General features: G+C 37.1%; 1 protein-coding gene across 1 annotated transcript in view; it reads left to right on the forward strand.

Annotated features, from left to right (window-relative positions):
* Positions 1–17,543, forward strand: part of USH2A (usherin) — a 747,192-nt gene that overhangs the window by 504,208 nt on the left and 225,441 nt on the right. The window contains exons 42-43 of the mRNA XM_001915645.4: positions 7,293–7,627; positions 8,516–8,638. Coding sequence (XP_001915680.3) covers positions 7,293–7,627; positions 8,516–8,638 — 458 coding nt within the window. The remainder of the gene's footprint in view (positions 1–7,292; positions 7,628–8,515; positions 8,639–17,543) is intronic.

Below are 17,543 nucleotides of genomic sequence, written 5' to 3' on the forward strand. Positions count from 1 at the left end.
GATCTTAGGACTGCCAAAGTACACGTTTTAGTGATACAGCTTATCTGGTAAATGGAGGCATGTGACAGCGATGCAATGATTTCTCTTTATAAAACATAAGATTTAAAAGTTCAAATTGCAAATAGATAAAATATGTATGGGGAACAGCAGAAGGGTAGTCATTAATGCATTGGTTAAGAAATAAATTCAATATTTACCTCATTGAGTCGTTCCAAGTATTGGGATGAAGGAAATCGTCAATGATATTAACAACAACAACAATAATAACTTCAGTTCTACTAACATTTATTGAGCATCAGCACATCTTTATGAGTGCCTCTTTTAGGCACTGAGGATACAGTAGAGACCAAGACAAAATGTCTACCTTAATCGGGTTTAAATTTTAGACAGAAGTACAGAAGTACACAAGTAAATATATAGTATGCCCAGAAGTGACAAGGACTTGGGAGAAAGCACAAATCAGATTGAGAGGATGAAAAAGTACCAGCTGATAGGATGGGGGCTGGCAAAGGGAATCCACTGGGATTTCACCATTTCCTCCCATTTTGTGCCATGTCTTCTTTTCACTATACCATGCAAGAAGTTTAGAAGTTCTAAACTTCGAAGTTTAGAACTGTAAGAAGTTGCAGTCTAACAGGGAAATCAAGGGAACCTATACATACATAGAAAAACTAGAAAACAATCTAAAGTAACTTATTACTAAGTTTAAAGAGATGTGATATGACTTGCCATAGACATAAGCATTAAGAGGGAAAAGTGGAGCACAGAGCAGCATATTGAAGTCGTATGCTTAACGTCTTACTTGATTGTAAGGAAAATAAATAAGATATAATGTCAAAGAGATTGTGTTATCTGATACACTGAAAGCCATGCACTTTTCTTTGGTATTTAATCATGTAAGAAAAATCATTTTATCATATAAAGTTGGTAAAAAGTGCTCTACCAAAACGTGAAAAAGATAGTTCAATAAAGCTATAGACTAGTTTCATATATGAATATCGATCCAAAACTTCTAAATAGAATGTTAGCAAGTTGAATTAAGGAGTATATCGAAAGAATGATATACCAGGACAAATCTGATTTTATTCCAAAAAATGTAAGGATGGTTCAACGTCAGGAAATCTGTCAACATACTCTTAAATCAACTGATTAAAGGAGAAAGTCCATGTTTTTAAAAAAATAGATACAGAATAAGAAGTCGTAAGATTCAGCGGCCATTTCTAAAAAAATATCAGTGTCAAATCAGATTAGGATAAAGTTAGTTTCTAAGATGGCTGCACTGAAGTCTTGAGCACAGTTGAGGACTAATAAAAAATAAAATGTAGAAGTAACTAATTCGTATAATTTTGATGTAGCAAAAAATCTCTTCTGAGGTGATAACATGAGCCTCTGAATTCTGATGGCCCCATCCACAGCCTCATCTTCTCACAGTTAAAGCAGAATAAACGAGAGCAGGCCTACAGTTTTCGGCTCCTCGTGTAGTCGAGTCCTCACTCTGCTCACCAGCCTTGGCATGTGTGCCACGAGGAAATATGGTGTTACCCAAATTGTGTCCATGCATGGCCTTCCTATGGTGTGTACTCTCAGTGGCACTCATTTACAGGTTTGATGATAAACCAAAGTAAAAGGAATTGAATCTTAATCATCATTCTCACCTATTTTTGAAGATGGGCCAGTCTTTGATGTCTGCTTAAATCAAACCGTAAAAAAATTATAAAATCTTATGGAAGGAAATAAAGTACTGACAAATATTTATTGAGTTCATATTACATTCCAGGAATTGCTCTCATTTCATCCTTGCTACAACCCAATTGGATAAATGCTATTATTATCCCCATTTAACAGGCAGGAAAACTGAGAATTGAGAGATTAAGTAAGATGCCTAAGATTACATTAAGAGCAGCAGTTGGGATTCACAAAAGCTTATGCTTATGCTTCCAAAAGCTTATGCTTTTCTCGATTTCTTTACACTGCAATGAATGGAGAATATGCTGTCTTCAGGGATGGAAGGACGTCATTCCATAACAAGTCAGTCCTCCCAAAGTTAACATGTACACCTAACAATCATTCAAATCAGAATGCCAATAATGTTTTTGTTTTGTTTCAAACTGGATAAAATTATTTTAAACTCTAAGAAGATGACTAAATGCTTGAAATATTCTAGAAAATTGTGGAAGAGAAAAATAGTAAGGCGACATCTTCTTTAGCATTTATACTTACTCTAAAGCCGCTGAATTACAACAGTATGATATTGGAATAAAAATAGACAAATGGTCATTGAAACAGACTAGAGGGCTCAGAGACAGATGCGAGTATTTGTGAGCACTTATTATAGAAGTGACATTTTATTCATTGGGAAAGGATGATTTGTTTTAAAAATGATACTGGCCTAACTGATAATCCACGTGTAGAAAAAAAATAGATCTTTCTATCATATTATATCATAACTAAATTCCAGTAAATTCAAATTTTAAGGTTAAATAAATTAAAAGCTTAGAAGAAATAAAGAATTTTACATAGTTTAAATGTTAGGGAGTTCTTTCCAAAAAAAAACAAAGAGAAACTCAGCAGACTTAAAAGAAAAGATAGCTATATGTAGCTAGAAAATAATTTGATCATTTTTTGCAGGACAAAAGACCCCTCACAATAAAGTTAAACTCCAAAAGACAGATTGGAAAAATACATCTGTAACACATATTATAGAAAAATACACTATTCCCCCATAAGATATGAAGAACTTCTACTAAGTTATGACAAAAAGACAATTCGATAGGAGAAAAGTATTTAATATGGATGAATAATTTAAATAAGAAGATGCACAAATAGTAATATTTGAAAATATTTATTCCTCACAAAAAGTCAAGGGAATGCAAATTAATTAAAGAAATAATTAAGAAATATTGGCAAAAACTAAAAGGAACAGTAATTTCAAGAGTTTGTGAGGACACAAATCATGGACACTTTGTGATAAAGTGAATTACTTCAACCTTTTCATCAAGTAGTCTGTCGATAATCATTAAAATTAAGCATGCATTTACCTTTTGGCATAGCAATTCTTGCTAATCTATTCAATACAAAATAAATACAATGGTATGCATGCATACACTTTCAAACATTGTTTTTAGCAGTAAAGTAATGTCAGTAGGATACTAACGGAATAATTTGTATTTGGCCATGAAAGGAATATTACGCAACAGCAAAAAAAAATAGGTACATCTATTGTTAAGTGTGGAAAGCAAGTTGCAGCTTAATGGGTATAAAATAATTTTTTTTTCTGTAAAAAAAACTAAAAGTGAGAAATCTTACATTATGTTTGGGTCTAGTTGCTGTGCTTATATGAACAGACCAGAAAGTATGGAAGAATACATTCCCAGTTATCACCTCTCACCTTGAGAGAGTGGAAATAGACAGGAATGGGAAGGGTAGAAGTCAAGGGCTATAATTAACTTTTCCTATATAAATCTTTGTACTCTTTCTCTGATTGCAAAATGCAAATCTAATATCTGAGATGAAAAGTTAATATGAACAATTTTAAAAGGAAAGGACATTTTGAAAGAGAACTTTAATTTTATTTCAACACATATTTATCGTACACTTTATACTATATGAGAAGCTTTCCAGGGAGTCAGTTGTTAAGAGAAATTGCTATATGGGGTCAAATTACCATACTCTCAGGCCTTCATAGCTTGTATTGATTAGGTAGTCTTAGGATTATACAATCTTATATGTAGACATGAGGACAAGAATGGTCTCTTCACATTAGACATGAAGGAAACCCAGACCCAGAGACGTGAAGTGTTTTGCTCAGATTCTCACAGCTTTAGTTGAATGGCCCGGATCAACTATCAGGAACATTTATTCTTAGCCCATTCTCAACCCACTATGTCAATCTTCATAAATACTCATTCATAAAGTTCTTAAATATAGTTTGATGGAATTAAAAAAGGAAGGAAGTTACAATATTTATGTGTGTGACTTTTTTCAGGCTTGAAACCAACCAACTAACCTGCATTCATATATTTTTGCTTAAAATAGGCATCTTTGGAGGTGTCTTGATTCTTTAGGACATGCCACTCTTCAGGGATCTGAAGGAGTTCATTAAAGTCAGTGGCTCCTTAGCCACCTAACCAGCTACACACCTTTCCTAGTTTCTGAAAACTTATAATAACTAAACGGAAAAATGGAAATCTAAACAATTAAGAACTACTCAATTATAAGAAAGAATCATCATAGGCAAGGCATCTCTGAAATAAACATTTTATTTCTAACCATAAACTATAATTCTATGTAAAAATTTCAATGTAAAATGATTGTTTTAGAGAACACATCTCTTGTTTATTCAGGTGAGGAACACACTCTTTGGTCTGAGTTTTCTGCACTGCAATCATATTTCTTAATCCTTCCTGTGAACAATGGATATATAAAACATTAGGGGAGGGGCCAGCCTGGTGTCATAGTGGTTAAGTTTGCGCGCTCCACTTTGGCAGCCTGGGGTTTGCAGATTCGAATCCCAGGTGTGGACCTGGCACTGCTCATCAAGCCATGCTGTGGGGGTGTCCCATATAAAATAGAGGAAGTTTGGTACAGACGTTAGCTCAGCAACAATCTTCCTAAAGCAAAAAGAGGAAGATTGACGACAGATTTAGCTCAGGGCCAATCTTCCTCACACACACACACAAAAGATTAGGGGGAATTAAAAAGCCTGAAAGTTTTAATTGCATACATTTTGGCCACACTACGGTAAATGTGGTCATAAGCATAGGAAAGAATAGAATACAATATTTAGCTAGCCAGCTCCTTAAAAATCTTGGACTCATTGATTTTTAATAATGGCTCCAGGATATTTCCAAGAGGGCAATCAAATTAGATACCATTTCTTTTAGCCTGCTGACTATAATGACAATGGCCTTCTCCACCTTGTTATAAAAATACTTCTAAAAATGTTCTGTAGAAGTGGATTCATGTCTTCCAACTCAGTAGGGTTGAAAAGATGTATTTTTCGATCTGTAACTTTTTAAATGAGAAAAACAGCTAATTTCTGTATGTAAACATTTTATAGTAGAGAAAATAGGGATTTTTTTTTTTTCAGATCTTCAAATAACTGTCTCCAGAGTCACCCTGTCAAATCTCTTAATCTCTGCTGATAGATATCTTATTCAAGTTTTATCCTATGAACGCCTTTTCTCAGCCTCAATACCGAGTTCCAAATCAATTCACTCTTAGCTAAACTGCTCACACAGACTATCTTCTAAGTTTTAATTCTTTCAAGTACTGCCAAACCTTGACCTGAACTCTTAGAATGTTCTGGTTTCGAGGGGCAAGGAAGTGGTGTTCCACAAAACAGGTTGAATTGAGCTGTAATAACGCTTCCATTTTTCAGTGACATTACAGTACCAGGAAGCCCCCTGAGTCCGACCTTGACTCATTTTTGAGCCCACGGAGAGTATTGTACCACTCAGACAAATAGAATCCTGTGTCTTCTCTACAAGCTTTGCTTTCTTTACATTTCTTTGATCTTTTCTACATCCAGACAAATCCTCTATGCTCATAAGGAAAGGAACGCATCTAAAACTTCTCTTCACTGCCAGCACAGTGTGGAACTTTCCAGGAAGTTTTTAAAATTAGCAATGATTTCAAGCCATGTAGGAACACTTGAGCGAGCCAGCCCTGGTGGTCTGGTGGTTAAGGTCCGTTGCTCTCACCCCAGGGCCCAGGTTCGTTCCTGGCCAGGGAACCACACCACCCATCTGTCGGTTGTCACATTGTGTTGCTATGATGCCAAAAGTTATGCCACTGGGATTTCAAATACCAACAGGGTCACCCATGGTGGACAGGTTTCAGTGGAGCTTCCAGATGAGACAGACTAGGAAGATGGACCTGGCCACTCACTTCCAAAAAATTGGCCATGAAAATCTATCAAGAGCAGTGGAACACTGTCTGACACAGCACCAGAGGGGAGAGGATGGCTCACAAAGACCGGGCAGCGTTCCACTCTGCTGTCCACAGAGCTGCTGGGAGCCAGAGTCGACTCCCCAGCACTAACAACAACAAAGTAAAATTTGAATAGATATTGGGCCGTTGTTAATTATAAATTGGGACAGTAATCATCAAATGACTACCCAACTGACGTGTAGTGGGAGTTCATTTTGTCACCTTCTCTGTTCTAATTTTTCTATGACTCCTTTCTAACTTTGATTTTTTTATAGAATCACACACGTAGATGTTAATACATCACTTTGTGGAAATCCGTCTTTTAAAGTTTCAAAACAGCTATATGCTAAGAGAAAAGTATAATCTAATCGGCCATGACTACAATTACTTACCGACCTCTGTCTCTGTGTACATGGCATTAAATGAGTATCAATTTAGGCCCCACTGTCAAGAAGCTTCTAGTCTATTTGGGAGATGAAATGTATACCATAAAATCTGAGGAATATTGTAAGGCAACAATAAAAGAGATGAGTCATGATAGCATATAAATAAGTGATTTTTAATGGCTTCTGCACATTTCCTAGGGTGCTTATTCCCCGAAAGAGCATGAGTATGTTACCACCACACCCTTACAGAATTTAGCCAGAAAAGGAATGTTAAACACTGTGATATTCCATTACAAAATGTTCTTCCTTTTTCTGATGTTCAAGTGCAGGAGTTAGTTAAACAGGATCCTCCTTTGGCTGCCTTTTTAAAAGCTTCCTATGTATCTCTTATCTTTGAGAAGAAGAGGTCTTGTTATTGCTTTATTTTCTACATTATGCACAAGTGAGACTCAGGAACTCAATTGTGCATCCTCGGAAAAAGCAAATAATTATTCCCCACCCCCAACCATCCCCAAAACAAAAGAGTAGTGACATGTTCAGACTACAGGCTAACAATGCAAAGCAAGGAGTTCTGGTGTTTCATTTAATTGAGTTATAAACAAGAAAGCTATCAAATCCTGCCACTGCCCCATTGATGCATGGGGACGTGTGAATTTTCTCCGTGTGTGTGCTCTGTGTCCTTCAGGACCCCCACGGTGGGGATGAATCACCAAGGTGTGTATTAGTCTGACAGTCCTAGAAAGTATCGAGACTAAAAGCCAAGTGCAGGAAACAGCAATTTCATCTAGTTCCTGGTGTCCTGCTAATTGATCCCAAACCCTTCATTACTGTCTAGTGCAAAGGGCGAAGGCGAAAGTAGGCATTTAGAAAGTGATTTAACTGAAAACGAGACAGAGCAAAATTCCAGGCCTGCTGAACTGCAGTTGCTCTGTTCCTGTGTTGTCAGCCTGATTCTAAGTTTATCTGTTATTTCAGGTCACTTGGAACCCCCCACTCATCCAGAATGGAGAAGTGCTTCGCTATGAGATCCGCATGCCTGACCCTCACATCACGATAATCAATGTTACTTCCTCGGTGTTCAGTCAAGTGGTTACTGGCCTGATTCCTTTCACTAATTATTCTGTCACCATTGTGGCTTGCTCAGGTGGTAATGGGTATCTCGGAGGATGCACAGAGAGTTTACCTACCCATGTTACCACTCACCCCACCCTACCGCAGGGTGTTAGCCCGTTGTCGGTGATTCCACTAAGTGAATCGTATGTTGGGATTTCTTGGCAGCCACCATCCAGGCCAAATGGACCCAATTTGAGGTAAGAGAGAGTGACTGTGTTTTAGGATTTTGCTATGGTTGTCTTATCTCTCCGGGAAGGAAGAAAGGAAACTTCTACTCATGTACGAACATAGGACTAATTCCTTCTTGGGTATCTCCCATTCGTAACTTTCATACACTTTCATATTGTGTATCTTGACTTATATGGAATGATAAAAGTTCATCAAAGTGGAAATACGACAATATTGTCAGGAACTAAGAGCTCTTGAAACAACAATCACTATTCTCTAACAATTCTCTATGTAATCCTTCTCTTGATTTTCAAAGTCTATTTTTATATGTGTTAAGCAGACTTGATGCATGTTCTAAATGATACATTTGCACAGATATGCCTCAAAATTCCAAAGCTAACACAATAATTCTTTGGCACGTTATTAATCTAGAAATTTGCAAAGCATGTGGTGAGGGACATAGATAAGATGTATGAAAAGAATTTTGATTCTGAACCGGCTTTATAACAATTTGACACTTCGCCAAGACTATGGAGTTGATAATGTTATCATTGTTTATAAAGTATTGATGGTAGAAATCTTAGGAAATCATTAACTTTTAAGCTATTTGTATTTCAACTTTGTGTGTAACTTGCAATAAAGTTTTAGCAAATCTGACATAGAAGAAAACTAAAATGTTATCATTCTTACTGATAACAGCAAACTGTGAATGTAACTAATTGTTTCAAAATAGTTGAATACATAACACTTGAACCAGAAAAAAATGATTATCTGGAAACAGCTTTGCGATTGTAAATTAAGATATTTTCTTTATGTTTACACAGCCACACCACACACTGGTACCATGAAACAACCTGAATTTTGGTAATATCATTAGTTGAGATAATCCTGATGTTTCTGCTTGTCTTTTGCTTTAGATATGAGCTTCTGAGACGTAAAATCCAGCAACCACTTGCATCAAATCCCCCAGAAGATTTAAATCTGTGGCACAATATTTATTCAGGAACTCAGTGGTTTTATGAAGATAAGGGTCTTAGCAGGTGAGATTACTAAAACTATAAAAACAAATGCTGGCATTTAGTTTGAGGCATGTGGAATAGTTCAAAGTATCTTAGTGTCTTCATTGTGTGACCGTGTTATCAGTTATGCAATAAAACATGTTCCGTTATTATCTGAGGCATTAATCACCCAACCGCAACAGTCAGCTTGTTTAATATTTTCCATCTTAACTGCATGCTTAAAATAAGCCTTTTGAAGTCGAATTTGTAGATGTTTGAGCCTTAACCTATTACCTCTGTCACAGCTCTAGCCAGACATGAAAACTTCATAGAGGAATTTGGAAATATTGAACACACGCAAAACTGGAGGGATGACTGGCGCTTGAAAATGCTTGCTGCTTCTGGGCAATCATTGTTAGAAGTCGTTGATTCCGTCCGCAAAATTTATTTAGTTAGCAGACTTGGGACTTGAAAGAAATCAATCTAGAGTTCAAAGAAATCAAGAAATAGACAAATAGGCAATGTCAGAAAAAGGACTTCGTGGGAGAGTTAGGAGACCTGGGTCCTGTTTCATCTTGTGCTAGAGAACTAGCTTTGTGACCTTCAGCAAGTCACTTGACTTCTCTGGGCTTCACTTTTATGGTCTATAAAATGAGGCGATTGGATGGAATTCAAATGACTTTTAAACCTCATGAGTCCAAGCAATGTAATTGCATTTCAAAAAATCATATATTATTTTATGAAACTTTCTAGACCTATTTTTCAATAAATTTTCTATCAGGTTGATTATTTTTCTAGAGTCGCCACTGACTAGCTCTTCTCTGAATGCTGTTTAAACTCTGGCCTTGTTTCCCACCTCTTCCTCACTGGACCTCTGTGTTCCAGCCACCTCAGCATTACTTTCAGTACCTCTAACGTGCAACAGTCGCTCCCTCGGCTTCTCCCCATTGCCGTCATTTTCCTTTGTCTGGCTAGATCATCCTCCGGGTCTTGGCCAAGAATTTTCCTAGCGGGCTTCTCTGCCCACTCTCTCCCTGGTCTGAATCAGCTTCCCCTTTAATGCATTTAGCTCAGCGTATCTTTTTGTTCAACCTAAATTATGAAGGTCATTAGACTATCCGCCACTATTTTTCTATTCATTATTTACTTACTCCGGCATCGCTATATAGTTGTCATTTCAGTTGAAGAACTTCGTTTATTTAGCAATTTCTTTTTGCTTCCTATATGCAGAGAGGCACTGTAATAAAAAGCAAAAGATGACTACAGCATAGCCCTAACCCCCAAAGAACTCACAGTCTAGTGGAGGAAACACACACACACTCACAATTGTAAACATGTTAATTGCTATCATCACAGTTAACTACAGTCACCAACATTGCCTAGGAAAATCATATGGAAAAGTAGTTGTCTATGATTTGTGTACTCTAAGTGCCTTAAATATAACAATTTCTAAAATAAATAGAACTTTATTTAACATGACTGAATCTGATTTTCAGCCATGAGCTGTTTGGCAGAAAAACGGAAAGTTAATTTTCTTTCTTCACAGAAGAAATAAAAACTTATTAAAGAATTAAGACCAAGTCCGAAAATTTGTTATTGAATTTTTAGTGAGGCCTCTAAGGACTTTTAATGAGAAGCCCAAATCTAAGATTTAAGGAAGGAAATCAAATTAAACCCCTACAAATTAAATTGAAGCGTAAGTTGACATAAACACACTGATGACAGCTGCTTCTAGAAGGGACGTGTACATCTAACAAAATGTGCTGAGGTGATATTTTGACTAGCTTCATAATGCTAAATGTCAAGGGACTTTTTTTTTCTGCTAGGACTAGCAAAGTTTTTTGTTGTTGTCAAATACTGCTACAACCCACATAACCAGCTTGTGATAAAAAGCAATATGCATTTCTTTTTAATATTCAAACAAACGGCGTGAGTCTTCATATTGTGAGAATGTTTTTTCTAGCCCTCTCCCTTTGTAAGTCCAAAAAAAGCTGGAGGCCACGTTAGCCCAAGGAGAGTTCTTGCACAAATCTGAGAAAAAACTGGAAATTAGTCCTCTGGTGGGCGCTATGTGCTGCGCCAGGTTTTCTGTTGAAAACAACTGATCTTGTTTGGTCAGGGGCTGTCGTTACCCACCTTGACTGCCGGCAGCCAGGGTTCACCACCCCTGCTGGTGGTCTAGCCGTCTCTCAGATTGCAGGGGTGAAGACCTGAGGGCTGGCTCATTTTGCTGCACACCTCTGTGGCAGCCCCTTAGCAACACTACCCTTTGGTTTATGTTTGTCTTGTTGACTTATTTGTTTGACTGGCTATTTTGGGGGGGAGAGAAGTGATGGAATTCTAATGCCTTTAGGAGGAATACATAATTTCCTCTTCTCCCCAGACTCCACCATTCCTTATTCCTTTCTTGACTTAGATCTACATAAATAAAGGGAACATTGAAATGTTTCTTCCCATGTTGACCTGATGTCACCGTAGCTACACCTAGAATCAGTTTTTAAAATGGACTTCTCTTGATAGAAAAAGTAAAATTAACTTAAGATTCACTGGACATCCTTCCAGGAATATATTTGTGAGAGTAAATATAAATTGACGTCAATTTCCTTGGTCAAGTGGTCTATTTTGGTTAGCTATATCTTTATAATATATTAAAAAAACACCAATTTAATCTAAAATGTTATTATATTTTTAAATTCAAATTCTAGTAGTTATTCAGATTCTAGTAGTTATTTTTTACCTTTATATCTCCACGTACAAGGTGGAATATTGAGCTAATCGTCCGATAATATAGTTTAAACAAAAATGCTTTTGTTCTTATGAATATCTTAGGTAGGGGGTGATTTGTCTGACTCACACAGCTGGTTGCCTCATTGTTGAATTTTGCTCTGTTTGTGTGGACACGAACTCGGTGTAACTGTCATTTGTCAGTTTCTAACTTTTCTTCCTTAATAATTGTGTGCAAAATGGCCAAGTTGTGGTTGCTGGGGGAGCCATAACTTTGGGTTTCCTGACATTTTCATCACTGGGAAAATCTGGTGAACGTGCAGTTTCACCTGATGCTGCCAAGGTGAGTCAGGTAGGGTTTAGCAAGCGGGCAGTCACCTCCTTCATTTTAAGGATGTGATTTTCAGCATCTTGCAGTACCTTGGTTCCTGAGCAATCAGATAAAACTGTTGAGAACACAGTCATGGCCTGTCCTCCTTTTTGTTCTGGATTTGATGAAGGAAGAGCAAGTTACAAGAAATAATAAGTTCTTTTTTTCTGTTTTAAGGAAAATATTGACTTGTAGATTATAACAGTTGCCATTGGATTTATGAAGGGAAGTATGTTCTCACTCCTAGTACTTTCAATTATTTATAAATTTCTACAAATATTTCTTTTGCAATGACAGTCTGGAGAGACCTTCATGTGACTCCTCAAGAATTCACTAATTGTATTCTCTTTAAATGAAAACATTCAAAGTTAATAAATATTCATCTTGTTTTGAAAGAGTGGTTGGCCTTGATTGTTTTCAAGTTTAAGTGCTTAAGCTAAATATACTATAAAAGCTAAGTTTAAATCTTACAGATGCAGATTCTAATTTTTTTTAACTTGCAAAAATGAGATGTTTCACTAGGGCTGGCCACGTGGCATAGCGGTTAAGTTCATGCACCGTGCTTCAGCTGCCTGGGGTTCACTGGTTCGGATCCCAGGTGCAGACCTATACATTGCTTATCAAGCCATACTGTGGCAGCCGTCCCACATGTAAAATAGAGAAAGATGGACACAGATCTTAGCTCAGGGCCAGTCTTCCTCAGCAAAAAGAGGAAGATTAGTGGCAGATGTTAGCTCAGGGCTAATCGTCCTCAAAAAAATACAAAAATAAAAAATAGAGATGTTTCAAGCCCTAAAAGAGGACATGGTTTCTGGGCGATAATATTCGAAAGAGTATAAGTTTCATTCTCCTCCTTCGTAATGGGATTAAATGAGTACAGATGACTGACTTCCTGCTTTGATAATACAGAAAGACTGGGTCAGTTCCAGGACACACATTCCTATAACATGAAGATATTTAAGTTATAGCTATTAAGTATGGAAGTTAACTTTGCACAAATAGAGGGCGAGTGGAAGGAAAGCCTTTCTCCCCTGACCACCAACATAAGGTAGATCCTGTTATTTTCTTCTTTAATATCAAAATGTAAATAAAAGTCAAGTTTAGGAACGAAAGCCAACTTCTGTCAACATTGGTGTACTTAACAATGTACTTAATTCAAAATGAGTGAAAATGTATCTATTTCACGTTTAAATTAAGTTAGTAGAGTCATGGTGCTTTTCTCCATTGGGATTTTTTTCATTGGTCTAAATTTACCTCATGCTATCCTTTTCTAAGGATGTGAAAACTTACCTCACGTAAAAGAAGCCTCTGAATCTGGAAGGATGCATTGTGTCATAAGAGGTTTTAATCCCTAATGTTGTCTTCAAAAAAAAATTCTATTTCTTTGTTTGTGTTTCTTGCCAATGTTGATGAGTAGAACAAACACAGAAATTACAGCAAAATTATTTGATGTGTGACATTCTTGTATTATAAATATAGATAGACACAGGAATATGACAGCTGCAACTTTCACTAACATCCAAGATGTATTGTAAAAACTTTCAAGAGTGGTAATCATTATTCTTCAATTTCAAAAGCCGAAATCATCAGCAGCGTTTTTAGAAAAAAAAATCTTTCAGCAACAAATAAGTAGTGAAAAGAAAAAGTAGCCCCCATCAACAGAAAATTCAAACCACTGCAGATTTCAGCAGTGGAAACAGTGTTGCATTTTTATTTGTTTGCTTATTTATTTATTCCCACAAAGGACTTGAGGCTGTAAGGAATGGTGTGCTATCAGAGGTTTCTCAAATCCTTTCGTGTGTAACGTTGTACTCAAGAATGCGTTGGGTTGTGGCTGATATGAAGACCAGTTAGTGGAAAATGCAACTGAATAGCCTGCATTTTCAGAAGCATGATTTATATTGGTGACTATATTGACACATGAAATCTGTTAGGACATCAATAAAGTTGACACATTTTTAATTCTGATGAAAATAACCCAAGGCATACTGTAGCTGCACTGAAGAATTTTATTGGTTCCCCAAAACACATCAGACCCTTTCAAGATACAAGCATTTACACATTTTGCCCTGAATAATGCTTCTCACTGGACAAATGTCTTCACAGGACAAAATATCACTAGTCATCAATACCTAGCCCAAAAGTTCCCTCCTCTGTCAAGACTTCCTGACTAGATAAAGTTAAAGGAGATGTTCTATCTGATGTGTGTTGAAAGAAAAAGGAAGAAATGAATAAATATTTTAAAGATTCTCTGTTCTATTGGAGTGTATAAATTTTTACAGAAATTTGTTTTTAAGTGAGAACTTTTTTTGGTTTTTTTTTTTGGTGTGTGTGAGGAAGATTGACCCTGAGCTAACATCCGTGCCCATCTTCCTCTACTTTATATATGGCACACAGCCACAGCATGGCTTGATAAGCAGCGTGTAGATCCACACCCAGGATCTGAACCTGGGAACCTCGGGCTGCCAAAGCAGAGCGTGCGAACTTAACCACTGCACCACCTGGCTGGCCCCTTGAGTAGATAATTTTATAAATGAATGAATGCATATTTCATAGTTACTATAGTACTCAGTCTCAGAACTTTCAGGTCACATATAATTTTGTTGGTTTAGTGACACAAAAATCTACCTGGCCAATAGAGAAATGATCCCTACTGAAACTTAGGAAGATGTTTCTTTCTGATACCTTTCTGAGGTCTGATACAACATCACCTCATTCATTCACTAATTTGTTCATTTATTCAAAAATATTTATTGAACACTAACAACATCCTAGATGCTAAACATAATGAATGTGATCATCACCTAAACAGAATCTCGTTGTTTAATTCATTTAAGTAATAACAACTGAGCCTTGAAATGAGTATTGTTCCCTAAATAAGATTTTAATCTATGCTATCTTTTACAAGGCAAAATACCATAGTCATGTCTATAACACAACAAAATTTACCATTTTCTGCATGTGGATTAAGGGAGAGGCTGGAAGATGGTCTCAGACAAATTAATCATTTAGTGAGTAACTATTGAACAGCCTAGTGTTCCTAAATTGACCTTCAAACAGTTGATTTTACTTTCTACAGTATAGACTCAATATAAGTAGTCATTTACTTTGCAGATTTCGAAAGCTGTTTCCTACAGGGTTTGAAATGGTACATTTTTCAACAGATATCTAAGGAACACAATTAATATTTAGGGAAGAAATTGATTGATGCACATAAGTTTTGCATAAATACATGGTGTCAATTGATCTAGCATTTTTCTTTTTCTTTCTTTCTTTCTTTTTTTTGGTGAGGAAGATTGGCCCTGAGCTAACATCTGTTGCCAATCTTCCTCTTTTTGCTTGAGGAAGACTGTCTCTGAGCTAATATCTGTGCCAGTCTTCCTCTACTTTGCATACGGGATGACACCACAGCATGGCTGGATGAGTGGTGTGTAGGTCCGTGTCCAGGATCTGAACCAGTGAACCCCAGGCCACTGAAGCAAAGCATACAAACTTAACCACTATGCGACTGGGCCAGCCTCGTACTTTTCTTTTAAAAGTATTTTTTTATTGTTAGTTAAATGGACTGTCCCATTTGATATTAATAATCAACACCTAAGTCCATCTAAAAAATGATGTGCTAGAGCAAATGAACAAAACACTTTAAACAAACTAATGCATTCTCTTTTGTGTGTGTGTGTCAGAGACATTCACTCTGAGCTAACATCTGTTGCCAATCTTCCTCTTTTTTTGCTTGAGGAAGAGTGGCCCTGTGCTAACGTCCATGCCAAGCTTCCTCTATTTTGTATGTGAGTTGCCACCACAACATGGCTTGACAAGTAATGTAGGTCCGTGCCCAGGATCCAAACCCATAAACCAGGGCCACCAAACCAGAGCATGCCTAACTTAACCACTACACCACAGGCCCAGCCCCTTAAACTAATACATTGTTTTTTTGACCAAAAGTGGTGAAGTATAAACTGACACATACAGTCACAGGTATATATACTTACTAACATAAAGATTAGTTTTCAGATGCAGTAAAAACAATGTATTTTAGTATTTCATTTAAGAGAATTCAAGATCTTGTTTCCTTAAAAATTTAACTTAACCATGAAAGTTAAAGAAAATGCAAAAGACAAACGCATGACATCAGGCGAAATGCCTACTGATCTCTCACTTAAATAGAATAATGACTAGCAGAAAGAATTTAATATTAGAAATGAGGAAACAAGAGTCCACCTAACCCTCTCCACCAGTTGTGCAACCTCAGGCAAAGCCACTTAACTTCTCGGGGTCTCAGTTTTTTTATCTGTGAAATGTAGCAGATATTTTATTATTTGAGGCAGATAAACTCTGAAGCCATTTCTCACTCCAAAATTTTAGTGTCACTTGGAAAACCGGCATTCCAGTGGTATGTATCTATGTGGCCTAAATCTCTTCTATGCAGACATAAGTCGTATATTTCACCATACCTAAATTATGATGAAATAGCTTAAAGGATCATAGAAGAACTAAGACCCTACAGCATTTATTTACAATTCACCATCTCAATGCCACCTGATCTTTTGATTCCACTATAGAAAAGAACCATGAAAATGATAGCACTTTAAAGCCATAAAGTTGACTAAAAGTATAATGGCATAGACACATGGAAGAAAAAATCAAATATTGTAAGACAGGAGATTAGGCATCTAGACTCTAGCTAAATGTTTTTTAAGCCATTTTTCTGAAGTGAAACACAATTAAAAGTATTTTTCCCGGGGAGAGAGCTAATGAAGGAGGTCGTTGGTTCTGTTCCCCTGGGAGCCATTAGCTTGGTTTCGTTCCCTTGGCACAGACTTGCTACCCTCTTAACCCCAACTCACCATCCTTCAAATACATACTCGTGGTTACAAAGGAAATTTGGTGAGATTGCTTGAAGTGTAAGCAAAAATCTGTCGCCTCTGCTAGAAGAGTAACTCGAAGATCTAGCCCCAGTGATACGACATCATCCAAGGATGGACAGATCAGATTATCACCATGATTGTCATTGTTACTGTTATCATCACCATCGCGATTATGTTGGCAGGATAGCATCATGGTCACAAGAGCTGGCTCTGCAATCAGAGTGTCTAGATTTGAATCAGTCCTCTCCCACTCACTAGCTCGACAACTCGGACGAGTTGTGGAACTCTCTGAGCCTTATTTTCCTCATTTGCAGAATCCAGTTGTAATAGCACCTTAGAGGGAAGTTGTGAGAAATGAATGAGTTAATACATGTGGAAAATTCTGGGCACAGATTAAGTACTCCCTCAATGCTATTATTTTTATCTTTCAGTTGTCTTGCTCATATAGCACTTGCTAGAATCATAGGTATTCGTTGCCTAGGGCTGCTATAAGTGAACTGGGTGGCTTAAAACATTTATTTTCTCACCGTTCAAGAGGCTAGAAGCCTAAAATCAAAGTATTATCAGGGCCACGCTTCCTCCAGAGACTCTAGAGGAAAAACGTTCCTTGTACTTTCAACTTCCGGTGGCCTCAGTTTTTCCTTGCCTTGTGGCAGAATGGCTGCAATTTCTGCCCCTGTCTTCACGTGACCGTCTTCTCCCTGTGCGTGTCTGTGTCTCTGTATCAAAGTTTCCCTCTTCTTTCTTTTATAAGGACATCAGTCCATTGGATTTAGGACTCTCCCAAATCCATCTTAACTTGATTACATCTGCAAAGACCCTATTTCCAAATAAACTCACATTCCTGGGTACCAGGAGTTAGGGTTTCAATGTATCTCTCTGGGGGACGCAATTCAACCCACTCCAACACACAAAGCAGAAAAGAAAGAAAGAAAATAAAGACGCGAGGAGAGATGGTAAAGCAGAGAGATGCAGACGGTCTGAT

Source organism: Equus caballus, chromosome 30, assembly GCF_041296265.1.
Source record: "Equus caballus isolate H_3958 breed thoroughbred chromosome 30, TB-T2T, whole genome shotgun sequence".
Lineage (NCBI taxonomy): Eukaryota > Metazoa > Chordata > Mammalia > Perissodactyla > Equidae > Equus > Equus caballus.